Source organism: Peromyscus leucopus, chromosome 5, assembly GCF_004664715.2.
Source record: "Peromyscus leucopus breed LL Stock chromosome 5, UCI_PerLeu_2.1, whole genome shotgun sequence".
NCBI classification, from domain to species: domain Eukaryota; kingdom Metazoa; phylum Chordata; class Mammalia; order Rodentia; family Cricetidae; genus Peromyscus; species Peromyscus leucopus.
The window spans coordinates 22,620,361-22,647,324 of record NC_051067.1 but is presented as its reverse complement, the minus strand read 5'-3'; the positions used below and the strand labels follow the sequence as shown (position 1 = coordinate 22,647,324).

Sequence of the window (26,964 nt, the reverse complement as noted above, 5' to 3'; positions counted from 1 at the left end):
GACATCAATTCCAGTCTTGTAACATCACCTATCACATTGTTTGAGAGGATTGGATCCTTCTGAAACTGGAGAAAAGGAAATCCCCACAACTGTGTTTTCTGTCAGTACTCACCCTTGCCCACATTTTCTCTTAAGGAGTGTTGGTGCTCTGGATCTCCAGGATAGTGCCAGGGCTGCAGTCTGCTGGCCTGATTCCTCCTTGTCATAGCTCTTCTGGAAGAATGTTGGCGTGCTCCTCTGCCAGTGTCTGCCGTTCGAGACTCACAGTTCACTAACCTTGAAGACACAAGTTGGAAATGGAAAGGTGTTTAGAACTCTGGAAAGGGTCAACTCATTTCTGTCAGCTAAGGGTCACATCGCAGTCGTTGAGAAGGTCAAATCTACAGTGTCACGAATGGAATCCACCATTCACTTATTCACATATGCACAAAATCAGAGGCAGTTCTCGCTACATCTGCTTAAACGTCAAAGATACATAAAACATGGTCCTGCCCTGAAGCAGCTCACACTCTGGGCAAAGTGAAGCGTGTAGTGACCGGCCCCTGGGTCCCATATGCCGCGTGTCAAGGGAGAACGTGAAGATGGAGGAGACGAGCACTAGGAGCATCCTGAGTGGTGGGTGATGTTACAGGTTTTCTCATCAGGAGTGGGGGTCGAAGGGCTCTCACTGTCTGCAACCCATAGCTCTAGTCATGGACTTGGTCTCCTTCCCACACCTCTCGCCTCATCTCAAAGCCCTCTCTCAACCCATTCACCATGTTTCTGTTAATCTGTTTGAAGGTGCCTCCTGTGCCTGCTTTACCTGTTACCGGCTGCTTGTGAGGGTCACTCAAGCCACATGTTTTTCAAATTTCCTCCCAAAGAGAGAAAAGTTATGTTTGGAAATGTGACTTTTAAGTAGTTTAGAAACAAAGCTTGGATTTTGATTTTTTTATTTGGAAGAAAAATCTTCTGGACTTTCAGAGGGCTAGTGCTGCCCAGTATCTTACCTTCTTTTTATCTCCTCACAGCTGTAAGATTCAGTTCTGAAGTGGTGTGTGTGTGTGTGTGTGTGTGTGTGTGTGTGTGTGTGTGTGTGTATTTATGGGCTAGTATTAAAATATATGTTCTTAGAAAAACCCTGATCGTTAAACCACACATGCTATGTAGAAATCTTTTTGAGAATTGGCAATCTGAATCTTTGCAAGAGGAAAGAGTTTCCCCTGTCAAGAACACAATCAAAATTGAGTAAGTGTTGGAGCAGAAAAGTGAGGAATGGATCTGGCACACAGTCGCTGCTAAGCTAGCTGTCCCTGAATCCACTCAGCTGCCCTCATGAGGAAGACAAGCATTTCTAGAGCTGCATTTCGAGAGCTGCAGTCCAAGCAGAGGACAAGGGGAGTTGGTCTCCATTGCTTCTGTAAGGATGGTAACAGCCTCCTGCAATTTTGGTTTCACAAACACAGTATTTTCTCATCTTTGTAAGGAGGAGGGGAAGGAATTTTCCCCTAAGACACTTGCAGTGGCATGGCAAGGGGACAAGAGCCTATGACTCATTTGCTCTGCTGAACCCATGCATGGCTACCCAAGCTTCTCTACCCTCAATGGAGTAGGGAACTAGCAGAGAGCTACAGGGCCATTCCCAGCATCCTGTTCATGTCCCTGTAGGTCCTCACACCTGCATGTATTTTAACTGCCAAACTGTCTGTGTTTACAAGGCAATCACTTAGGGCCGAGTTCTGTTTGTAGAAGTCATAGAGTACAGCACCAGAAATTACATAATTATATTTGTATGTGTAGGTGTGTGTGTGTGTGTGTGTGTGTGTGTGTGTGTGTGTGTGACATACATATGGAAGATGATACACAACAAAGGTAGAGCTTAATAAATTGTGAGGCATGTACCTGACACCTAGATGCAGGCATGCGACAATGCTGGAACCCTAGACATTTTCAGTGAAATCTCCCTATACATAATTTTCAAATTTTCTTTCTGGTTCTGAGGATTAAACCTTGAGCCTCATGCATGCTAGGGAAGTGCCTTACTAATAAGCTGTATTCTCAGACATCTTTACTTCTTACTGAACCAAGCCTGGGTTCCCCAGGCCGGCCTTGAGCTGGTGGTCTGCCTCCCCCAGCCTCCTGCAGAGCTGGGACTGAAGACATGTGCCGCGAGGGTCTGGACCACCCTTTCTTCACGCACAAAAGGCAGCGCTGCCCTTAGCGCCAGGCAAGGATGAGTCTGTGTAGATCCATGGGCTTTGGAGTCTGAATTTCTCCCAGCCAAGCATCTTCTGAATGAATCTGTGGCCAAGAGGTAGTGTGAATGTGGAGACTGTGCTTGCCTCGCAAGACCATGTGCCAAGTTATAGGACATTAGCAATCCCAGCCCAGTGATTCTAGCCACTTTCAAGTCTTTTCCTCTGGCTCACCTTGCTGTGGGGTGGGGCCAGGGGAGAGGGGGAGGGGATGAAAGTCGACTTGAAGGCTGGGAGGTGCATGCCCAGGGCAGCAAGGCCCTTGTAACATGGAGTGGAAAACTTGGATGGGAGGCTGGGTCTGGGGACCAGTTCTATGGTGTCACATGTTCTAATGTGAAGTTGTGAATGTCCCAATGGTCCTACAGCCAGATAGAAGTTTTCTTTCTAGCATTTTGGTGTAAGCTATAGTTCTTAAGTATAGATGACTATAGTGTACACTCTTACTTAAACACCCCATTTGGGGATGGGAGATGTTCCAAATTTATTTTCAGAAAAATATATGATATGGCATAATGTAACTCTTTTATTTTGCAGCTCCCAATGATGTCAGAAACACACACACACACACACACAAAGTAAAAAGGAAAATTAATTACATAATACCTGTCACAATTTTTTTTATCCGCACATAAGCAAAACAGTATTAGAAATACATTGCTGGGTCCCCAGTTAGTGATTGCAGCAATTTTCTGCTTAAATGTTTTTCTCAGCAGTGAGCTTGCTGAAAGGTCACATCACGGCTTATAGAAAATGGAACTCTGGGAGGTGGGGGGGGGGTGTTGTGAAAGGGTCCTTAAGTTATTGGAGGTGCTGTCAAAGGGGACTTGGTACCCTTCCTTGCTGCTTTCTGGCCACAGACATGAGCGCTTCCTTGAACCCAATTCTGCCGTGACATGCCACCCTCATCAAGTCAGTGGGGCCTCTGATCTTATAGACTCACCCCTCTAAAACTGTGACCTCTCTTGACTTCACAAGCACCTGTCTCGTGTAGTTCATCACAGGAGCAGGCACCTGATGGATGTGCTCTGTAGTGGTACGTGTATCCCAGAGCATCCTCTGATGTTTGTGGGTGTACCCCACTGGGAAGGAGAAAGACAAAAGGAATCATCACTGCTGGTGGAATAGAAACTAGCCTAGCCACCTTGGGAATCAGAATGGAGGGGTCTATTGTTGTGATAAAAACACCACAACCTAAAGCTTGAGGAAGGAAATGGTTTATTGGTTATTCATCCAGGTCACACTCCATCACTGAGGGAAGTCAGGGCAGGAACTCAAGGCAGGTACGTGGAGGCAAGAACTGAAGCAGAAATGGTGGAAGAATGCATGGCTCTCCAGGGCTAATTCAGGCTGCTTTCTAATACAACCCAGGACCAACTGCCCTGGGGTGACACCACCCACAGTGGGCTGGGCCCTCTCACGTCTCTCATTTTTGGTTCTTAGATTTCATATAGTTACATAAAAACATGTATGTACACATGTCATGAAAGAAGAAGCAAACTGTTTAGGGGATCAAGATAATTAATTGGGGGGGGGATGAGAAAGAGAAGGGTGAGGAATATGGGGGAAGATATGGTCAAAATACATTTATATGCTTGCACAAAAATAGTCTCGTGTAACCTAGTATAATATGTAGTTTAAAAAAATAAGGAAAGAGAAAGAAAACAGTAGGTATATGGGAAGCAAAGTTCCTCAACTCCTTCCTCCACATGGATTCATTTTACATATGAACTCATTCCTCCCTGACCCCTTTGCAGGGAAGGAACTGTCCCCGCCCCCCACCTCCATGCCAAGCTACCACTCCACCTGTTACTTGGTTCTCTACTTTCTCATCTTCTCAGGGCCATCTCTATAAATTGTCTCCCCTCTCTCCTGACTTGATCTCACGGTGCTCAGGTCACAAGTCGGGGATGACTTGCTTGTCTGAATCCTTCTCATATGGCCTCTGTGTCAGAAGGGAAGGAGGCAGTGTGAAGTTCTGCCTTCATCTGATCCATTCATATGTTGATGCCCTAAGCCCTGGGGATAGCATTGATTTCTGGAAACAGTATCCTTGCAGATTACCTTAGTTATGAAGAGATCATACTGTTCCGAAGGGGGATTTCAATGCATACACACAGAGGAAAGTAGAGATGAGCAGACACAGGAGGCAAGAAGACTGTCTATCTGCATGCCCAGTATGGAAGCCTGGAAAAGTTCCTTCCCTTCCAGTCCTCAAAGGAAACCAACCCTGGCAGACTTTGACCTCCAACTTCAGCCTCCAGAAGAGCAAGATAATGAATTTTTGTGGTTTATGCCCCACTTCCAGTTTCTTTTGATACTAGGAAACTATCCCTAGGAAGCTGTGTTAATGTTTTATTCATTGACCATTTGTAGTAGAATATTGTTTTAAAGTGTGTTACTTTTGTTTATGTTGCATTTGTTTAACTCTGTGAAGCTGTGTTACTGTGCCTATGTAAAATACCTGTTGGTCTAATAAAGACCTGGTCAATAGCAAGGCAGGAGAAAGGATAGGTGGGGCTGGCAGGCAGAGAAATAGCTAGAAGGAGAAAAGTGGGAGGAGAGAGCTAAGATGCAGGAGCCAGAGGAGGAGAGGAGGACTCCAGGGCCAGCCACCCAGCTACACAACAAGTCACGGAGTAAGAGTAAGATTACAGAAATAAGAGAACGGGAAAAGCTCAGAAGCAAAAGATAGATGGAGCAAGTTAAGGAAAGCTGGCAAGAAACTAAGCCAAGCTAAGGCTGGGCACTGATAATTAAGAATAAACCTCTGTGTGTGATTTATTTGGGAGCTGGGTGGCAGGTCCTCCAAAAGAGTAAAAAAACAAACAACAACCTTTGCCATTTATTAGCTGCCATCTCCTACAAGTGGCTTCATTGACCCCTCAAAGCCTTAATCTCTTCATATATAGAAGGGAATAGAGAAACATTTGCCTTGTGGAGTGTTGCGGAATAATCCTTTACACTGTGTGAAGATATGTCACGGTGATTGGTCTAATAAAGAGCTGAATGGCCAGTGGCTAGGCAGGAAGAGGTTAGGCAGGACTTCTGGAAAGAGAGAGGACTCTGGGAAGAAGAAAGGTGGGGTTGACAGCCAGAGAAGGAGAAAGCAGAATGAGCAGCACAGAAAGATGAGAGAATGAGCCTTACGACAGAACGCAGATTAAAATAAATGGGTTAATTGAAGTTATAAGAGCTAGTGGGACAAGCCTAAGCTAAGGCCAAGCTTTCCTAATTAATAATGTCTCCATGTCACTATTTGGGGCTGGCGGTGGAAAGGAAAGGCCGACTACAGTGGAGCTTTGTGACAATTAAATAAAAAACCAGGTAACACATTGGCCATAATGCCTGGCTGAATAAGTTTGCTGGGGCTATCAGAGCAAGATTGCAAGGCTGATATTAGCTTGTAAATGGTTCTTTCCATGGGTTGGAATAGCAAGATGGCTGCCCTCAGCACAAACTGTGCAAGCTCCTGGGTTCTTGGAGCCCATATTTCCTACTTCGTTGCTTTCAAATACCAAGTATATACCAAGTATACATTTTCTCTCTCTCCCTGCATGTCTAATCCACCTGGTGTCTGATCCTTACATTGAAGGTCCTTCATAGAGTGGACCAAAGGTAGCCGCTAGGTAGACCATGTCCTCCAGCCTTCTATGATCTCTTTTCTCCCATATGCTGCTGGCAGAATGTGAGGATGTTCACAGCAGGGGGAAACTGAGCTCCACATCAGGAGGCCCTGTGTGTGGAGTCCGAGTGTGGGACTTGAGCAACTCAACCATTTCTGGGTCTTGGTTTTGTCATATGTAAAATGGAAGAGTCTGATAAAAAATCATTCTCCATCCTGTATCTGGAAATATAATGGGTGAAACACTAGCAAAAGCAGCATTAGCCAAGGGTCTCTCTCTTTTCTCTCTCTCTCCAGAATGTCTCTGTATCATGAGACATTCCCATTTGAACATCATAAATCAAGTGCAGCCCTCTCCTTGACCTGCCTTCAAAGAACTGGTACTGTGAGGAGATGAAGACTGGCCTGTGCCAGATTTATATCAAAGATGTCAGAAAAGACCATCATCCAGGACTCGGCAATGTTCCCCTAGAAGAGTAGGACAAGCACACGTCCTGAGCCCCTGACTACATGACATGCGGCCTTTTGAACTATAGACTGACTGACTTATCTTCCTTAGCAATTTCATCCCCTGGGGCTGTGGAGCCCTGCTAAGGTCTGGCCTGCCAGCTGATGATGGAGTCTTTCTAATATGTTGGGATTTGCACAGTTTATTTTGGTAGGTAACTAAGAGAGAAAGACAGGGACAATTATTCCCATCATAAAACAGTCCCTCAGCCACCTGTGAGCAGTGCAGAAAGTCAAAGCTTTTGCTGCTCTTTGGCAGGGAAGAGCGTGTTCAGTGTTCTCTTGGGTCCCATTCAGCACTCTAACCAAGTCACCTGTGGAAGTTTCCTGGTTCTAGTGTAATTTTTTCCATTTATATAAAAATAATAAATAAATACCAGTGATCTTGTCAGGTCACGCCAAAGGAGAATTTGTTGAGGATTTGGAATTCTAATGCATCAGACACACTTGAATTTGGCTAAACAATCAAAATGGGTGGTTTGGCTCAATTTAACTGAGCTCTTGGTATCCAGCTCTTCAAATGACCTCAGCTCTTCCAGATGGGTCCTTGGAGATGCTTGGCTTTTCAGTGAGTTGGAAATCCTCAGATACGTTTAAATGTCTACAAAACAACGGTTTCCTTTGTTTTAACTGGGTAAGTCTCACTGAAGAAAGCAGAGAGCAAAGGGCTGCGCTTGGGCGTCTGAGTGTGCACCCTGGAGGCATAGCAACAAAACACTTCACATTCTAACAGTCTCCACAAATAGAAAAGAGTCCAACCTGGGGCCAAAGCCTGGGGAAGAGAAAACTCACCACGATCATGAAATACGGGAGGGTGAAGGTTGCAGTTTATTGTAAAGGTCTGAGGTGGTGTCTTGCTGGGTCTGGGCCTGCTTTCTTCTGGTCTTTTTAGGAATCTTGCAGAAGAGAAGGTATTAGGACACCTTCTATCTTAGTATAGTTCTTGGATGGTGACAATTCCTTCCCTTGTCCATCTGCTATTCATTTTTATTTCTTCTTTACTAGGCCTCTGACTCATCTTTGCCTAGACCTTCAGGTTTCCTGAAGTCCTAGCTGCTCCAGATGTGTGCCTCATCCAGTACTCAACTTGCTGGAGTGGAGGTGAGAGATATCCATTACAAAGCCATACAAGTACAACTCTCTTCCCTTACCCATGGTGTCGGTGAAGTACTAAAATGTTAAATGGAAAATTCCAGAAATAGACAATTCATGTGTCTGAGACAACTTCTATTGCAGTATAATCATTCTACTTTATTTTTAATTATTGTTGTTCATCTACTGTGTTCAGCCTGTGAATTGAATATTATCATAGGCAAGTGCGTGTATATAAGAATAAACAAAGTATGTATAAGGCTTGATACCATCCATGGCATCAGGCATCTACTAGGAGTCTTGAAATATATTTCCCCATGGGGACAGCTTTGATCCAGATGGGAAATGGGAAGGGTTTTAATTAAGCTGTTGACAGAGACATTGAAGAAAAAGGGAGGATGGTATTAGCAAGTAGAAGAGAAAAGAACAGAGGCTGCATATGATTAGAAGGGAAGGCAATGGCTCCCGAGAGGAAGTTCAAGAGACTGGGTGAAGTCTGGTGTCACCGTGAGAAAGGAAATTAAGAAACAAGTCTACGAAACCGTGGTAGACTCAATGGGACATGGGACATTCTGGTTTCATGTGGGGGATGTCATATGGGGAGAGTCTAAGTAACTATGCACACACATCTGGGATCTAGAGAGATGTGACTGATAGAGATGGAGACTTTGGAATTGTGGAGCTTAGGGATCATGGTTTTGAAGCTGGATTGTTTATGATGCCAGCCAGCAGAGCTTGTAAAGTAATAAAGGGAGCTAGCAGTTGGAGGGCTTTTTCGGAGGGTGCTTTCATCTCCCAGGTCCTGGCTGATCTTAAAGAACAAGAGTCAAAATATTGGGTGTCCCTTTGGCTATTTTATCCACATTGGCCTTGGCCCCTAAGCCTTAAGGGATGAATACCCAGCAGAACATTGTCACTATCTTTTTTTTTTTTTTTTTTTTTTTTTTGGTTTTTCGAGACAGGATTTCTCTGTGTAGCTTTGCGCCTTTCCTGGAACTCGCTTTGGAGACCAGGCTGGCCTCGAACTCACAGAGATCCGCCTGGCTCTGCCTCCCGAGTGCTGGGATTAAAGGCGTGCGCCACCACCGCCCGGCGTCATTGTCACTATCTTAAAGAGAGAGTGAGGGATTTTTGTCTCAATTTTTGTATGACATGAAGATAAAACTTAGAAAACTAAGTTTTGGATTTTTTGTTGTGGTTTTTGTCTGGTTGGTTTTGTTCATGACGATTCAATTTCCCAAGGAGTTAAAAGCCTGATAAACTTAGCAGAAGTTTGAATCAGTCCCAAGAAGGCACAGTATAGAAAGGGCTAGAGGAGCAAGAAGTTCAGAGTAGTATGGTGTCTCTAAACCACAAATGGGAGAATGCTACAGTTGGATTATGAGTTCTCTAAGGGGAGGTCCTTTCAAGAGGACAGTGGGAACAGATACCAGATGCCACTGAGTTGAACAATGAGAGAGAAAAGAGAAATGTGGACTCTTCTGTCAAGTGCAGCATAGGACAGAAAATAAAAAGATGCAGCTCAGCAAGGAAGAAAGGGATAGTGAAGGAGTGTGGGGACGAGGTCGGCACTCACTGTCTCTGGGAAGTGGGTGGGAGGCAGGCTGCTGCTCAACTGTGTGACCTGATGACACGTTGTATAATTAGGATTGTCTTTCAGGGTTATAGAAGCTGAGCTTCCTGGTGTGGCCTGCTTCCTCATTACCCGTTACCCAGGACCAGACGCTTGGCAGCTGCCTTCCTGCCAATGAATGTTGTCTTTAAGATGTGAAAAGTAAGAGCCCGCTCTTCTAAAATGACATTACCTATCACTTCTAAATTCATCCTGTAGACCATCCCTGGAATTTGTCTTTCTGGATATTTGAAAGATATTTTTACTTTTTTAATGTAAAAAAAAAAAAAATCCTATTGCCCATCATGGGGGTTCACACCAAAAATTGTAATCCCAACAATCAGGATACTTCGGCAGGAGGATTCCTGTGAGTTTGAGGAAAGCCTGGGTTATATAGTGAGTTCCAGCTTGGACTACCAAGTAAGATTTGTCTCCAAAGCCATAAACAACAATATTGAATCATGGTTACCCACTAGAGAGCTCTCCTGATGATTCAGTTTACAGGGAAACTACCTTGACAACAGCAGCAGCAGAGACAAGTGTCTGTCCAGGTTAGACCTAACCTATTTCTGCCATGATAAAATGAAAATCACCAGAGTAGTTTAAACAACAGTGTGGTGGTTTGAATAAGGATGGCTCCCATAGGCTCCTCGATTTGAATACTTGGTCACCAGGGAGTGGCACTATTTGAAAGGATTAGGAAGGGTGGCCTTGCTGGTGGAAGTGTGTCATTAAGGGTGGGTTTTGAGGTTTCAAAAAACCCATCCTAAGCCCAGAGCCTCCCTCTTCCTGCTGCCTGTGGATCTAGATGTAGAACTCTCAGCCAGTTCTGCCTGCATGCCGATATGCTCTCCACCATGACGATATTGGACTAAACCTCTGAAACAGTAAGCCAGCCCCAGTTAAATGCTTTCCTTTATAAGAGTTGCTGTGGTCTCAGTCTCTCTTCACAGCAACAGAACACTAAGTAAAACAGACAGGCTCATTGGGCAGTTAGGCTGCATTTTGTCTCTGTGCTATCTTTAGAATTTTTTGGTCATCACACTAAAGTAGCAAAAATAAACAACTTCATTTACCCATGCAGCTGCCGTTTGGAACATCCACCCACATTACAAAGATTCGCCAATGTGCTTGGTTTATATAGAACTTCTGGGGCTCTCATCACAAGGAGACCACCCTGTTCCAGGGCATTGCTTTTTGTCCAGAAACAAATTGTGAGCTTCTTTATTGTTGTTATTGGGGTGTCTGCTGTTTGTTTTTAAGTTAGGGTCTCACTATAGCCCAAGCTAGTCTCAAGTTCTCAGTAACCCCTCTGCTTCAGCCTCTCAAATGTTAGGATTATAGACAACTCGCAAGATAAAACAAAATGCTGCTTGGCTTATGCTAACTACTGCTTCACCATCCTAGGACCTAGGTTTGTGTTTTTGGCAGGGAATACGTAGTTGTCTCACCAGATTTTATCACTGAGTCTTTCTGTTCCCATGGCTCACAAATACAGAATGATAGTGTCCTCCATTGAGTCAGGAAATCTAATAAGCAGAATGTGCCTCATGCCATCCGTCCCTCTCAGACATCGGGGTATCTGGAAGGCTGTCAAGATGGTCATGTGACAAGTGAGAAGCAGGGCCTGTAGAAGCCAGCTCTCTGATTATGAGTGGCGTGCACAGATGACCTGTGACCCAGTCAAAGAGAGAGAGCTGGCCACACAGACAAGCCAGCTCTTCCCCTGTCCTATGTTTCGGCTCCACCGTTTCTCAGGCTTCCTTCTTCGCTGAAGAAGAAAACTGCTCGTCTAGCACATGAGAGGCTCTGGGTTTGGTCTGCAGCAGGAGAACAGAGGGGTAAGAGAAGAAGAGGAGGAGGAAGTGGAGGGAGGGAAATCTCAAACCTGGGAAGACCTCTTGGAAAGTCTACCCTCGAGTTAGAGAGTCCACATTGCACACATATAGCAACCCCTGATTAGAAGTCAACAACCAGTGCCATAATGAAAAAGAACTTCGTTCTCAGCTCCCTCCCTCCCAGGGACAGAAGAGACATGCAGACACCACAGATGATGGGATTGTCTCTTCGGAACCTCAGGCTCCAGTGCTCTAGCTCTGAGTGAGTCAACAGTCTGCCTTTCGTCTGAACGGCCCAGCTAGGTCAGTAGCACAGTTGTGAACAGGATTTGGCTCTCTGGAAATGGTGAACTCGGGGAGGAACAATTAAGGACAGCAGCTGGGCTCAAATCTGGGTCACAGGAGTGGCAACAGACCTGTCCCGGAAGCTACACCTCCCCGGAATGAGAGACAGAGTCACCAGCAGCAATGGCTAGGCTGGGGAAAGTAGAGCCATGCAATCATAGGTCAGAGACACCGAACTCCCAGCAAGCTGGGGAGGTGAAAGGCTGGGTGTGTCACATTACAGATACCTATTTAAAAGTGCCTTGCCCCTGGGGAGCGTCGCAGGGCAGACGCACAATTGCTTGCAAACAAGTGGTGGATACAATGAGCCAAGGGTTTTCTCTGTAGGTTTTCTTTTATGTCCCTTTGGGGATTTGGGAGAGCTGGAGTTTGAAACATAAGCCTGCCTCGAACATTCTTTTCCCTTTGGCTAGATCTAAACCTTGAGAGAGAGAGTCCCTAGATGATCTATTGAATTGGAATGGGCTCTGAGCTCCAATCACTGCTACTGGGTCCTAACGTTCTATGTTCTTCACTGGAAGGCACATTGCTGCAGGGTGTCTTACACCTCTGGCTTTGCCTTACCACTTCAAAGCAAAAAAAAAAAAAAAAAAAAAAAAAAAAAAGCCAGACCAGGTGGTATCCAGGGTTTTAGGAGTCCGAACAGGAGTCAGTATTTTAGGGAAAGTCTCTATGGAAGGGTGTGGGGCATTTACCCACCAACCCCACAGCTCCCCAGAGTTTTCTTGAGTGTGAGCAGCAGGAAATATTAGATAGAAGGATTTATTGCGGAGAATCTTGCGGAGATAAACAGATAGAAAATACAGAATAGCCTCGAGAGGGCCTGGAACCTATTCCAATGGGCCCCGACTGTCTCTGGCCCAGGGTTTTTATAGAGACACCAAGGGGTGGAGCAAAAGACCTCCTCCCCCAGCACAGCCAAGTGCAGACCATCTCAGACACCTGCACTCAGGCCCGTGGTCCTGATCATCCTCTATGCGGATCTGCTCGGTAAAGCCATGAGGAACCCAAGAACGGGCTCCCACAGAAGGGCAAGGATTCCTTAAAGCATCTTTGGACAAATGCATTGTTATGGGGCTGTGTCCAGTTACGACAGTAAGCCAAAGAAAGAGCCTTGTGGGTAACTGTCAGAGAGCCGAGGTCCTGCTGGAGAATCAGCCAGCTGAGCATATGTGCTTGGCTGCACAAGAGCAGAAGAAAGCAAGGGGCGTCTCTCTGGGAGTAGAATTTGGGGTGTGGTATCGGCATCGTCAGACATTTGATTGAGACTGCAAGGAAGAAGGAGAAAGGGGGAGGCAATTCCTTAAATTCCATGGCCAGAGTGTCCCTCGCCTTTCTAGTCGCCTCTTCTCCCTCCCTTGTTTGCCAGTGACTCCCCAGGAAATCACATTCTGTAGTGGAATGGAGGTCGGGGCTCCTACTGTAACCTCTACAGACCACCTGCATCAGTCCAAGGATGGGTGTGCTGATGCCCTGGTCATAGGGATTGCTCGACTCTTGCTGATCCAGCATCTGGGAGTGAGACCTGAGAATGTGCACTGTGCACAAAATGAACCCTCAGATGCCTCTCACAGGCACTCAACTTCGGAGGTATCATGTCAGTAGAAGGGAAAGGGTCTCAGATTAGCAGCTAAAAAAACTCAAGTTCAAGAGTCTAGAGAGGTGGCTCAGCAGTTAAGTGTGCCAGCTGCTTTTCCAGAGGATCCAGGTTCAATCCTCAGGTCATAACTCCAGCTCAGGTGCCTTCTTCTTCCTCCATGAGTACCAGGCATGCATGTGGTACACAGACATACATGCAGGTAAAATACCCATACACATAAAATAAAACTGAGAAGAATAAGAAATCCAAGTTCAAATCCATTTGTACCTTGGTGATCTTGGACAAGTTATTCATTAATTCCCGATCTCATTTTCCATCTATAAAAATGGACAGACCACTTAATAGGAGTTTTTTTTCCTCCGTGAGAATTAAATGATACAGGACACATAACAAGGCTGATGAATATCAAGCTATTGCCAAATATTAACATACACTACTCTAGAGAGTTAGAAAAGGAATGGTATGTTGACAAAAACCTGTGTAGGCTCCAAGTGTGCATGTGCATGTGCGTATGCATGTGTGTGTGTGTGTGTGTGTGTGTGTGTGTGTGTGTGTGTGTGTGTGTTTGAATAAGAATGATAAGTGACTCCCATCAGCTCATCTATTTGAATGCTTACTCACCAGGAAGTAGCACTAGTTGAAGGGATCAGAAGAACCAGGAGGTGTGGCCTTGTTGGAAGAAGTGTGTCACTTTGAGGTTTCAAAAGCCTATGCCAAGGCAGTGTGTCTCTCTCTCTGAGTCTGTGAAGCAGGATGTAGTTCTCAGCCATTGCTCCAGCGCTGTGATGTTAATGGACTAAGTCTTGGAAACTGTGAGCAAGTCCCCAGTTCAGTGCTTTCTTTTTAAGAGTTGCCTTGGTCATGGTGTCTCTTCACAGCAATAGAACAGTGGCTAGAGCAGTGTGTGTGTGTGTGTGTGTGTGTGTGTGTGTGTGTGTGTGTGTGTGTGTGTTTGCGTGCGCGCGCGCGCAGTGATTTTAGATGTTGACATCACTCTCTTTGTGTGGGCCCAGAGCAAGGAGACTTGCCAGCAAGCAATAGCTTTACTTCCCACTGAAGGCTCGAGGGAAGTTGAAACCTAGGGGCAGGACCTGAAGCGACAGCGTGGAGAGTCACCACTTGCAGGCTCGCTTTTCACGGCTCACTCAGTTTGCTTTCTGATGCCACCCAGGCCTGCTACCCAGGGGCCCTGCCACATCAACCAAGAGAATGCCCCACAGGCTTGCCCACTGGCCAACGTGATCGAGGCATTTTCTAAGTTGAGGTTCTGTCTTCCCAGATGACTCTAGCTTGTGTTAAACTGGAAAACCCCAAAAACAAAAACAAGCAAACAAACACCTAAGCAGCACAGAGGCCAAGGATGGGTGTAAGCTGCTTGCAGTACATAGGACGGTGTCTCTCAACAGTTATCTCACCCAAAATGTTGGCAGGGCTGAGGCTGAGAAAGCCTGTTCTGAGTTACCACAAAAGACTTGTCTGCAGGCGATGATGGACAGAATCATCCAGTAGTGAAACACTCCCAGGGACAGCCTTCAGCTGCTGCATTGCAAAACCTCGCAGAAACACAGCTGGTCTCGGCGTCTGATAAGCTGGTGGCCCTCCATTAACTACTGTCTGGGTAGCCTGTTTCCTGCCTGTTTTCATAATGAAAACTTGGGGAAAGCAGAGATGGGATTCTCCACGGGGGAGGAAGGAAGCTGCTTTATTCTTGGAATTATTTGGGCTTCTTATCAAGGATAGAGGGGGGGGGCAGAGTGGTCCAGCAGGGTTGACACTTTGAAGGGTCACATCTATACCAGCATACCTCAGGAGTTTGGAAATGTCACAGAGAGTCCTCAGTGACTGCAAATATATCCAAATGGCCATGGATTGATGCTGATAATCACTGGCCAGTCCAGGAGGAACATCTCTCATATGAACCCTCAGTCTCAGATGCCCCAAATCTGAAAACTTCTGAGGGCTAACATATCCCACACTGCAAGTTTTTGTTTCATGTTTCATGAAATTATTAAAAACATTTTATAAAGCTACCTTCAGGCCACAAATTGAAGGAGTACAGAAAACATAAATGAATTTGTCGTCTGGTCTTGGGTCCACCTCCAGAGCAATACCCCTTTACCTAAGTATTTACAAATAAGTCATTTGTTCTTTTTTTTCTTTTTCTTTTTTTTTCCCTTTTTGGTTTTTTGAGACAGAGTTTCTCTGTGTAGTTTTGGTGCCTGTCCTGGATCTCGCTCTGTAGACCAGGCTGGCCTCGAACGCTCGGGGATCCGCCTGGCACTGCCTCCTGAGTGCTGGGATTAAAGGCAAGAGCCGCCACCACCCAGCAGTATATACAAATAAATCAAAAAGTACAGAAATCTGAAACACTTTTGGTCTCAAGCAGTTTTGATTAAGAGGATTTTCAATGCAACTTGTGTCTTTCTTCCTCGGGATCCTCGTCACCATCTCGTTGATTTCCCCAGGAATGTCCGGATAGGGCATTAATTAAGCCTCTTCTCTAGCTCTTCATTCCCTTTGATCTTTCACCTGGGTGTGTGCCCTTTTTATTGGCATGGCCTGTATTTGGGGGTGCTGTTCCTTCGGCAATCAATGCCACTGGCTGCCCAGACTCGTACTGTCTACGCCCTTCTGTGTGAAAAGTGGCTGACTGCTAGTGTTCCTCACAAGTGCGCCTTCTAAGTTCCATGATCTTTTTCCTATTTCCATGCATGCTCTTTCTTGAGGGCAAAGCCGCCCCAAGGGAGGTCACCTGGGCTGCTGCACAGGGTCCTTTAGTGGACTGGAGGGCTTTCTGCCCTTACATTCAAAGTCTGTTTGGGGAGGGGTATGTAAAGGGGTATTGCTCTGGAGGTGGACCCAAGACCAGATGACAAATTCATTTATGTTTTCTGTACTCCTTAAATTTGTGGCCTGAAGGTAGCTTTATACAATGTTTTTAATAATTTCATGAAACATGGAACAAACATGAAACATGAAACAAAAACTAGAAAAATGGCTCTGCAGTTAAGAACACTGGTTGCTCTTCCAGAGGACCCAGGTTTGGTATCCCAGCACCCACAAGGTAGTTCATAACCTTATAATTCCAGTTCTGGGGCCACCCTCCTCTGGCCTCTGTGAGCATTGCGCATGTGGTGCACAGACACACCTGTAGACAACACACACACACACACACACACACACACACACACACACACACACAGAACAGGAAGCATGTACACTATGCACACTGTACTTCCTTGCCACCCTATTTACGGAGAGCATCCACAGGGATGCCGTACTGTGTGTCCACCATGTATGAGAGTCCATGAACTTTCAGGGGAATTCAAGAAAAGTATGTTTTGTCTACAACACAATTAGCTGTGGAGGGGAAAGGAGGCTGATCGCTCCAGGAGGCCACACTTTCCATTCCATGACTAGATAAAAACCTACCCCCCCCATGGAAGCCAGTGGTTTTCTAAGAATCAGGGTAGGTGAGGAGCCTAATCTTGTTCCTATTCATTTTACTACCTGCCTTTGTCTAGAGATAGCTCTGGAAATGAAGACACAAAGGGGAACTCATCCCCTTTGCCGCTAATTTTTCCTCTCTCATTGAGAAGCCAGCAGGAGAGAATACTGGTAGCGCTTGTTTAGATCAAGAAGTAATTTTTTATTGACCTGTTTGAGAGAGAGGGAGGGGGGAGAGGGAGGGAGGGAGGAGGGAGAAGGCATGGAGCTGAAGGGCGGGAGGTGGAGAGGATCCAGGAGGAGATGGGGGAGGGGGAACCATGATCAGAATATATTGTATGACTTTTCAATTAAAAACAAAAGAAGTGAAGCAAAAGCAGTTGACTTGATTCTGAGCGGTTTCCATTGTTCCAGTCAGAATGGAATATGCAAATCATGTACTTTGGGCCTCTTAGCATATGGGTTCAATACTCCTTTGTTTGCATTTGAGCTGATCCTGTAGAAATGAAAGGGAAGGTTCATGCTAACAATTGAAATTTTTGAATTTTCTTTTACTTAGAGTGACATTAACTACAAATCATTTTAAAAAACCATGTGGTAAGTCAGAAGACTGTGGGCAAAAGGAAGAGACTTTTGTATTAATCGGAACATATTTCTGTGCCTTTGGCAAAAGGCACCCTAGCTTCCTTTTTGTGTTGGCCCCATCTATATGGCTAACGCCTGGTGACAAACACCGAGAGCACCTGTGCTGGCAGACTCTGAGAGCACCTTGCGTGAGAACTGATGTTCCCTGGGAAAAACACTCAACCAATGGGAAACAGATGTGGAGGCAGAAGTACTCCAGCTCCTGTGTCCCCCCCATCCCAGGACAGCCTGGGATGTGGTCTGCATTGGCTTCCATGTTTCCTTGGAACTGGCCCCAGACCACTCCTGTAACTGCTGGGTCTCCATGGGCTCCCCCCCTGCCTGATCTCAATTCCTCACTCCTCACTTGTGTTTCCTAAACAACCAGATTCACTCACCCCAGCATGCCCTGTCTCTGTCCAGAGTTCTGGCCCTAGCTGGTAGAGTGATCTGAGTGGCACTCTGAACGATGCTCTTCACCGAGTTGAGTTCTGTGACCCATGTCAACCAAGAGAGTTGTTTTGTATAAGAAGTCAATGTAAATAAAGGTCAAGTTGTGGGCCAGAAACCTCTGCATGAGGAGATACTTACACGAGATCTGGGCTTTGGCTAAACCAAGTGCTGCACACCTAGGAGTCCAGGTACTCAAGAGCCTGAGGCAGGACGAGCACAAGACAGAGGTCAGCTTGGCCTACAGAGAAAGTTCCAGGATGTCCTGGGTAACTTAGGGTGAGACCTTGTCTCGGAAATGTAAAGTACAGAAAGGGCCAAGTTATAGCTCAGTAGTAAGTAGACCTTTTGCTGAGCTTGCACAAGGGTTTAATTTCTGGTACCCCCCCACCACCACCACCAAAGAGAGAGAGACAGAGAGACAAACTGACAGATGTAGACACATACACACAGACCGACACACACACACACACACACACACACACACACACACACACACACACACAGGCGCTGGGTGGGGGGCATGTTTAAGGTGTATACCAAAACTTCTAATACAAAAATCTTCCCACTCAGATGAGCAGGAATTTGGAGAGCAGCCTGGAGAGCTGCTCCACTGTGGGCAATATTCTTGGCAGATATTGACCACCAGTGACCAAGTGAGCACAGATCAGGTGGCTTGGTCCTTAGGAAGTCATGTTTCTTAATTCCATCTGCTTGTTTTGATGGGAGAGTGGACGATAAAGCTAAGCAATAGTAAGCTTAGAGTTAGTCACAATCTGTTCCTCAAGAACTGAGCTGGAGCCAAGCCATTGATCAGCTTTTCCACCCACTTAGGTAAAGGTCACTCAGTAGGAGTTACCTGAGGACCGTTGTCCTCCGGATGCAGAGGATTTTATCCATGCTTCAAAAGTCGACAGAAATAGCACTAGCTAAGAAAAGTCCATGTCATCTCTCTAAGCACTTTCCCCTTCTGCCTGGAATTGCTGTGGGACTCCTTCTGGACTAGTCACTCCGACACCAGGGAGAGGGGATGAAAAGAGATATCCCCAGTGGACGAAGCCAGGACAGCTCCTGAAAGGCTTCAGTCTTCACTCCAGTCTGCATTCTCATTTAATGCTCTACCACACAAGGTGGGATGGGCAAGCGAGGCAGATTTTACAGAAGCGTACATGGTTAAGGGCAGCAAATTAAGGGCAACGGCCCATTGTTTCAGCTGTTTCTCCAGGTCATTCTGTTTTAGGAAGCAAGCGAAGTCATGCTTGGCAAGCAGGCAGTGCTTTACGTAAATCAGTAAATAGGTCAATAAATTATTATCTAACTATTGGTCTTTTCTACTTTATTCTGCTTTAGAATCCCCATATAGGTATCTGTATGCTTATCAGTTGCCTCCCCTGGGCTACAAAGGTCTCCCAGACAGACCTTTTGCCTCACTTGTTGGTGAGACTCCATTGTCTTGTGCAATACTTGGCATTTGGTCTCAAAAGAGTTTGGTTGTTTAAATAATAATAATGTAACGGTGATTCATGAGCTAGGCTCTGAGCACTTTATATGTATTATCTATTGCCTTCTCTTTCCTAATAACTTAGTAGTCTATACCAGGGGCCGATGTCTTCATTGTGCAATTGAGCAATGAAGCTAGAGGAGGATTAGAAGTTCACTCAAGAGCTCACCCCTCCCTGTTAGTAGAACCCAATCAAACTCAGCTTTGCTGGCAGCAGAGACAGTGTTCTTGAGCCTGAATTAAACAATGTTGGCTGAATAGTTATTTCCAAGGCTGTCAGGAAGAGCGCTCATTAGGAAGAGACTCCTCTGTCCAACACCCTTTTAATTAAACAGCATTACCAAGTCCCTCAGGCTACAAAAGATTCATTTGTATCTCCCATTACTACATAGAGTGGGTTTTCATTTTAACAAGTTGCTCCCACGTCCAATGGACCCAGTTATCAAAAGGTCTGCTTCACACACACTAGCACGGGCATGAGTCAAGTGCACAGCTGTGAGCCCTCCCAGCTCATAGCTGGTTCCTCCCAGCTCATGATTAAGGAACTCCACCAAATTACATTACATGTAGGAAATCCATGAGGGTGGTATTAATAGACAGATTCAGGGTACTGACGTCTTCCACTCCATTAGGCAGATGAGAAAAGGATTTTTTTCCTTCCTATCTTCCCTTTTTTTGTGTGTGTATGTATGTGTGAAACCCTGCCTTTCTAATGCTTAGCTTTTATTGTTCACAGAGGATTTCTAAGTATTACCAGCCTATGAGTTTCATATTGAGTCATCTGACATATGGGACTTTCAGAGCCGAATGGGTGGGATTTTATATTGCATTTCTCTTCAATTCTGTGTGCATTTAAAAACAAACAAACAAACAAACAAACAAACAAATAAACAAACAAACAAAAAACTATAAGAATATACTACCTTCCCTACCATCTACTTTTCCCAGCCTTTATCACTGAGAACTTGGGAGCACAGGGATGGTTGTCTAAGGTGTGGTCAAGGCTGTGGATTTGCCTGGTGCCTGGCTGATCCCACCCTGTGGTATCTTGTTTCCTCATCCTCCTAGGAACAAAAGGACCCATGGTTTGGGAAGTCTCAGTTTGGAGTGTCACTTACAGCCACCCAAACTTTGAGAATGACTAATCTGCAAACATGTAACAGATGGGCTCAGACAGGAGGAACCATTTTGAGAACCACAAAAAAGAGAGAAGAGGCTGAGTTGTGTAACGGGAAAAGTGACGAGTCCATAGTTAGGAAGACTTGTGTTTTAGATAGAGTGACATCACACATTTTCTCCAAACTAGAACTCCTTCTAGAATGACACCGATTAGTATTGATAGTTATGCCAAGACAGCAGGATCTAGTGGGAACTATTCTGGTCATGACATGGTCAAGGCAGTCATAGGACAGGGCTTGACCAGTCAGTGTTGCTGTGTCTCAAGTTTCCCTAGTTTTTCTGTCATCAAGGACCTTGTTCTAATGTCTCCATGTTTCAAAATAATCGCATCAAGTAAGGCTGGGTGACTGCTAACAAGAAGAAGTTCTGTTAATCAGAGACTTCGGTCGGCATTAAATAACTAGTGCTACCTGAAGCTGATGCAATTTTCGGTAAAATAAACCAGTCCAAGCCAAACCAAACAGAAAACCTGACATTTTGATATAACTTGTATCTTTTATTAAAGTAAATCTAATAGTTCTGCTATTATTTTGGAAGGTGTTGGCAGTTTGGGGATCCTTCCCGGTGTATTTATGACCAGTAGACCTGTAAGTGGTGAGGTTGAAAACCACATTAATGGATGCTGCTGTTTTTATCCAGTCCCAGTTCTAATGTCTCTGATCACTTGACAACTCTAGTGCCACCTTCCCCCTGTGACATAGGGACATAGAGAGGTGCTAGACAATGAAAGGGAGCCAGCAAGCAGGCAGAAACACCTGGACAAGGTGCCTGTGGAGGCAGAGGGAGCATTGCCTTGGGGGTAATTTCCCTCCTATGTAAGGCTTCTTGCCCCACCCCTGGGGAAATTTTTAGGGTGTATTCACATCAGGATATGAACAGGGAGCAGGAATGGAATTTCTGTGCAATTGCTCATTCTCGCCTCCTCTCTTCCTTGCCACCCAGATGATCTCACTCTGGAGCCAAGGAATGAGCAGCCTGGAGGGGGCACCTCCACAGACTTAGCATAGCAGAAGCAGAGATACGAAAAAGAAAAGGGCATGCCTATTGCTAAATGCCCCATGACTTCTATTAACATTCTAGTTTTTAGGGCAAAAGACTTTGTGATGTGCTATCCACCCAGTGTGTTGGGAAATGTGTGTGGGGGGGTAATATGACGAGGACACCACTTAGCAACTTATGCTCGGTGACACCCTAATAATGAAGACTTATCTTACTCAAAATGTCAAAGGCACTTTCTATGAGAAAACAAAATCCGAGAATTGCCTTTAATTGTTCCACAGAAAGAGCTATCTGGCCATTCTACCCTGGTTCGGGTTATACTGGAGAACTTTGTGTGAGGCTGGACCCATTAGACAGTGTAACGTGTTGGTTTCCACAACTCTGATGAAAGGACTATGTCAACGTCATGACAGAACTCATCTAGAAACTCATTCTACCGCAGGCTCAAGTACACACAGTGCGTTGTGGGGTGGCTTCTCTTTTATCTCAGTGCCATGACACTTGCTGAATCATTGTCTCTATTTTCTTGTGAGATCATTGCCATCATCCCTCAAAGCAGAACACGAGTTGAACCCATGACACAGGCATGCCACTGCCAGGATGAGCTTTCAGCCCCTGTTAGCCTTTGCCCTGTTCTGGCTTCAGTGCCATTCATTTCAGCTAGGAGTATAGGGCCAATAAGCTTTTCAGCAGTCTTCCCACACCATGGTTGGCCCAGCTCTGCTGTGAGTTAGTGGTCCCCTGGGGAGCAGGCCAAGGGCTCTCCTTTTCTACAAGACGACTCCTGAAAGAAGAGGTCAGCAAGGAACCACAAAGGGGGCTCTGACCGTAAATATTTCAGAACCCGATTTCCTTAAAATCTTAAATAATGAAAACCATTTGCTTGTTAAAGACATTCAAGTCTTCCCAGTGCCTTGCTTCCGAATCCCATGGTGAGATACACGTATGATATCATGATTGAAAGGAATGTGTAGCACATAAAATCCTGCCTGGGTCAAGGAGAAGCGCTAAGCTCTCAAGAGGGTCCAGGGACAAATATGCAAATGTGGCCCAGCACATGTCAAAGACTCGTGTAAGGGCAAACATTTTTATGACTCTGTTCCTGGGAAGAGAGACGCAGCTTGGGATTAGAGTTTATAGCCCTCTTGTTGCGATGAGGCAGTAATGGCCATTTAGTGTACAAATGGCCATTTGGGGGTATGGGAGCTTAACACACTGGGGTGGAACTCTCAGAGTGACGCAGAGGGCAAGACCCTTCACCTTCACTGGAGTAAGTTGACTCACCTTACAATCTCTCCCTTGGGCCTTTTTTCCCCCCTCTTACCTTTCTTTGTATTTACAATAGTCCCTGCATTTTCTAAGGGCTTTGACATCCATGACATTTTGGCATCAAGAAAAATCCCAAAGTCAAGAGAAAAATACCTTTCTGGCTATAAATGTCACTCTTAAATTCTTCTCATCTGCTACATTCTAAGAGCACATAATGTACCTGCCCTGCCCCCTGCAATGTCTCCCTCTTAGCGTCCACAAATCTGAACTCACCTTGCTCATAGGCATGTTTGTTAAGCCCTCGGTGGCCTCCATTGTTTCTGCTCTCCTAACATAGTTTCTCAGCTGGGGTCAGATTTGCCCCCCAGGGGATACAGAGACATTTTCGGATAGCTGGAACTGGGAGGATTGTGCATTACTAACCTGCAAGGGGATAGATACCAACTCGTCTGAATGCCCTACAGTGCACATGGTAGCCTCCTACAACCAAGAAAGAGCTTGTTCAAATTGTCAACAGAGCCAAAGTTGAGAAGCCCTATACGGAGCTAAGAGGTATGGCTGGTTTCTGCCTAGGCCAAGAAGCTCACTGTCTCCATATACACTGCTTAGAAGAACTCCCTCTGAGATAAGAAATGTTCTCCAGGCTTATCAGTATGGTAGGCACTAGATATATGGCTATCAACTTAGTCCAACAGGGCCAGTCTGACTGAAGAACTGGGTTTTATTATTTTGTAATTTTAATTCATGAAAGCTTAATCATGGCATACAGCTAGTAGTTATTGGACAGCGAAAGTCTGTATAAGAGACAGTCACATTGAGATAGCCTGCTTCTGATCAGCTATTCCTCTCATTTACAATTGGCACCCTAAAATTATACACCACGGCTATAGGTAAGATTTTTGTCCATGTTGATATGACATTAACTTCGGGAGAGAAAAGGCCTTTGACTCATAGAACAGCAGTTGGTACATCGATACAGATAATGGATCAGAAAGCTATTTTGACCAGAGCAGATAGCACTGGGGACTTGAAGTGAATAAAGGGGTCATAGGAGATTGAGCAGGAGGCAGGATGGAGGGCTGACTTCGGCTCACAGTTTGAGTGTATAGTCCTTGTTGGGGAAGGACGGTCCATAGTCAGGAAATAGATGAGTGCTGGTGTTCAAGTGTCCTCTTTTTAATCTCTTCCAGGACCCTCGCCCATGGGGGAGTGATAGTCACATTCAGGGTGCTTCCCTCCCAAGCTAAGCCTCTTTGGAGACGTCCTCATATACACACCAAGATGTGCGTCTCCTAGGTGATTCTAATCCAGTGAAACTGACAACGAAGATGAACTATCAGACAGTCAGGCGGCGAGCATCTGAATAGAGTAGAGGATCTGAAGATGTACTCTAGACACCAAAGACACCTTGTGCTTACTTTAACTTTACAAATTCTTCCGGGAACAGAAGTTAAAATCCCAACATTATTATTATCCAGGCGCATGTCTATGAGATCCAAAGAGAAGCGGAAACAAAATGGAGCTCTCAAGCTAGATTCTTAAACACTGAAATATTATGGTGTTTCCTGGTAGGTAAATCCCATTTCTTTTTTTCTTTATATAAGATAAGGTAGGTGTCCCAAAGCGTATTGTTATGTTCTTTATTGTCATGTTCTTGATGTTAAGTATGTAGCCTAGGGTCTGGTATGTGTACGAGGCAAAGTACTTTATCACTGAGTTACTCTTCAGGCTATTCTGGGGTTTGCTGGTATCTCCTTGGTAACCTAGTATTCCTTTGGGAACTGATTATGAGGACCCATCTTCTCCCTAATCCATCTGATAGACAGGTGCTTATATTAATCTTTGTAGATGGATTCTTGTGAAGATACAATGAACAAAGATTTTCAGGGAGAAATCCCTAATCACATTCGAGAGCCACATCTATCCATGTTTCCAGAAATGCAGAAAGAATACTAAGCCACAAACTAAACCAGACCCCAACATTTCCCCCTTAGGTGTTTTCTGTGTGGCTCACATTGGAGCTCCTGGGGGCACTGATTTGAGTGACTGGTGATTTGAGTGAGTGATGAACCATGGGGACTGAGCGGAAGGAGTAAGGTATGAGAAGTTCTCAAAAGATGTTTTGTCCTTCGCCTAGAAAGACAAAGTTGTGATTAGTGTGGGGCTGAGAAACTAGATGGTGGGGGAATTCCTTTGCAAACCCTCAAGTCACCACATAGCAAGGGTGAGTCCGGTGCAGAGGGTAGATAAGTCCATTCAGGACAGGGAAAGAAGCATGGAGGTGGCCTTACATCTAGTGATAACTACATTTAGTGATTTGGGGGAGAGGTTATGATAGTAAGAAGGCTGTGTGCAATGACTAGAAATCATGCCTGGAATTTTGAATTTGGATATTTTCCTGAAGTAGTGAAATGTAGTCCAGTCCTCTGCCACAAGGCTAGGTGGCAACAGTGACCAGGGGACCCTCCGTTTGCAACAAGGCTAAGAAGGGAGACAGCTGCCACTCCATAGTGTGGAGTGCTCTTGAGCTGTGAAAGCTGGTGAGTCTGATGTAGTCAATGCAATTTAGGATGGCTTTTGGGGGGGGATGGGGTATGGACATGTAAGTCATTACTTAATTATTAATACAGTGTGATGGTGTTTGGGATGTATAACTTGGAAACTTTTCTGTTTGTTTGTTTTTTGAGACAGGGTTTCTTTGTGTAACTTTGACTGTCCTGGAACTAGCTCTGTAGACCAGGCTGGCCACAAACTTCAAAAGATTTGCCTGCTTCTGCCTCCCAAGCAATATTAAAAGCTGTAAAACTAAACAGCCCAACAAATGTTTCCGGATAGTGATAGTTCACAATACTGAGTGCTGAAAATAAGCAGCTCAAAACCAGACTCTTGAAAACAGTCTAGCAAGCCCCATCTTCTTCCTGTTCTTCATAACACACCCCCATTCCAGTCTCCACACGGGACACCAGGCTGGTCTGACCAGAGTCAGCAGGTTCATTTCACAAGGTCGCTCTTCTGTATAAGAAGGGGGCAACTGGACCTTGTGGGTGAGTCTGTAATGCAGTGGTGTTTGACTTAAGATCTTCTACCTGCTGCTGTTGAAACAGGCAGAGAAACATGAAACCTCCCTGGGGAACAGAGACTTTCTTCCTGTGGCAATGGCAAGCCCAGGCACATGGGCTGGGGAGAAGGCAGTGCTGGGCTGCAGCTTAGTTCAAACACAGTAATAGTTGTTTTGCAGCTGGTCGGCTCTAAATCTTAGGGTGTAATGGCTGATTGTTAGGTTGACATACATGAAACGCTTTGTCACTGGCCCAAGTGAGACCCAGAAGTGGAGTGTCTTTCATGAGCCCTTAGGATGAAAGATGTAAATGTCAGAAGCAAAAAACCATTTGGTATCAGTGGCCACCATTGCACAGTCTGTTTAATGTGTGTTTTTTCCTAGGAGAGGAGGGCAGTGAGATCTGCGAACTGCCTTTGATCTTATTTCCACCTGGAGCTGTTAGTCCTGTATCCTTCCTGTCAGAAGACAGAAAGGCTGGTTTCTGGTCAGACTTCCAACTCATAGATTAAGAAGGCTGTAACTATGCTGGGGTGCAGTCAGTGATGACACAGGAACCCTCTTCCTGCTCTCTCTGTCTCTCTGTCACTGTCTGTCTCTCTGTCTGTCTCTGTCTCTTTCTGTCTCTGTGTATGTCTCTTTGTCTGCCTTTCTCTCTGTGTGTGTGTCTGTCTGTCTTTCTCTGTCTCTCTCTCTTTCTCTCTGTCTCTGTCACTCTCCTCCCTCTCTCCCTCTTTTGAGTCATGGTTTCATATTCTAGCCTAGGCTGGTCTCAGACGTGCAGCCCACACTTCAAGGAATACCTCCACCATGTATTTTTGACTATGAACCATTCCCATACCTACTAACCTTAAAACTTGTCGATGTCTCCCCACTAGCTCTAGGACAGGGAGCTTCCTTGTTAGGACAGACAGTGCTCACCTCTTCTTCATCATCCTGAGCTACACCCAGATGTTCTTATAACACCATACCCACAGTGCTGTTTCCTCCTTTTAAAACCATACATCCCCTCTTGAGAAACCATCCTCAACATTCCTCAACCTCTGTGACTAACTTGACTGCTGCACATCTTACACCCTGCTTAACTGACTTCCCAACTAAGCTGGGAGGTCTCAGAGGCCAGGGCCTATTGTGCTTTAAGCATCCCTGAGCAAGGCACACGTACTGTAACAGGGGGATGCTTGCTTCAGGAGGGGATGGAGTTTCAGTATACTGTGAAGGTCTCAAGAGGGGGCTTTGCAGCAAAGGCACACCCCTTAATTTCTGTTCAGCAGAACAAACAGTCCCCTCGTAACAGCTCTGTCTGCCCTTCTTGGCTGGGTTCCACGTTCTTTGATTTAACCCACCATGGGTGGAAATTTTTCTGAAAAAAAAAAAAAATGTCCTCCATGGGTGCTGAAAGTATCCTGACTGTTCTCTTGTTATCATTTCCTAAACAGCACAGTTGTAGCAACGGTTTTACACATGCTTACACTGTATTAGGTGTTAAGAGTAATTTAGAAAGGATTTAGACTCCCTGGGAGGATGTGTGTAAATTCTATGAAAATGCCATCTTATTTTTAATATAAGGGCACTGAATGCCAA

General features: G+C 45.3%; 1 protein-coding gene across 1 annotated transcript in view; it reads right to left on the bottom strand.

Moving 5' to 3' along the window:
- The window catches only part of Nedd9 (neural precursor cell expressed, developmentally down-regulated 9), a 180,463-nt gene that overhangs the window by 116,804 nt on the left and 36,695 nt on the right, over positions 1-26,964 (bottom strand). The window contains exon 2 of the mRNA XM_028867762.2: positions 113-276. Within this exon, the coding sequence (XP_028723595.1) occupies positions 113-124 (12 nt within the window). The 5' untranslated portion in view covers positions 125-276. The remainder of the gene's footprint in view (positions 1-112; positions 277-26,964) is intronic.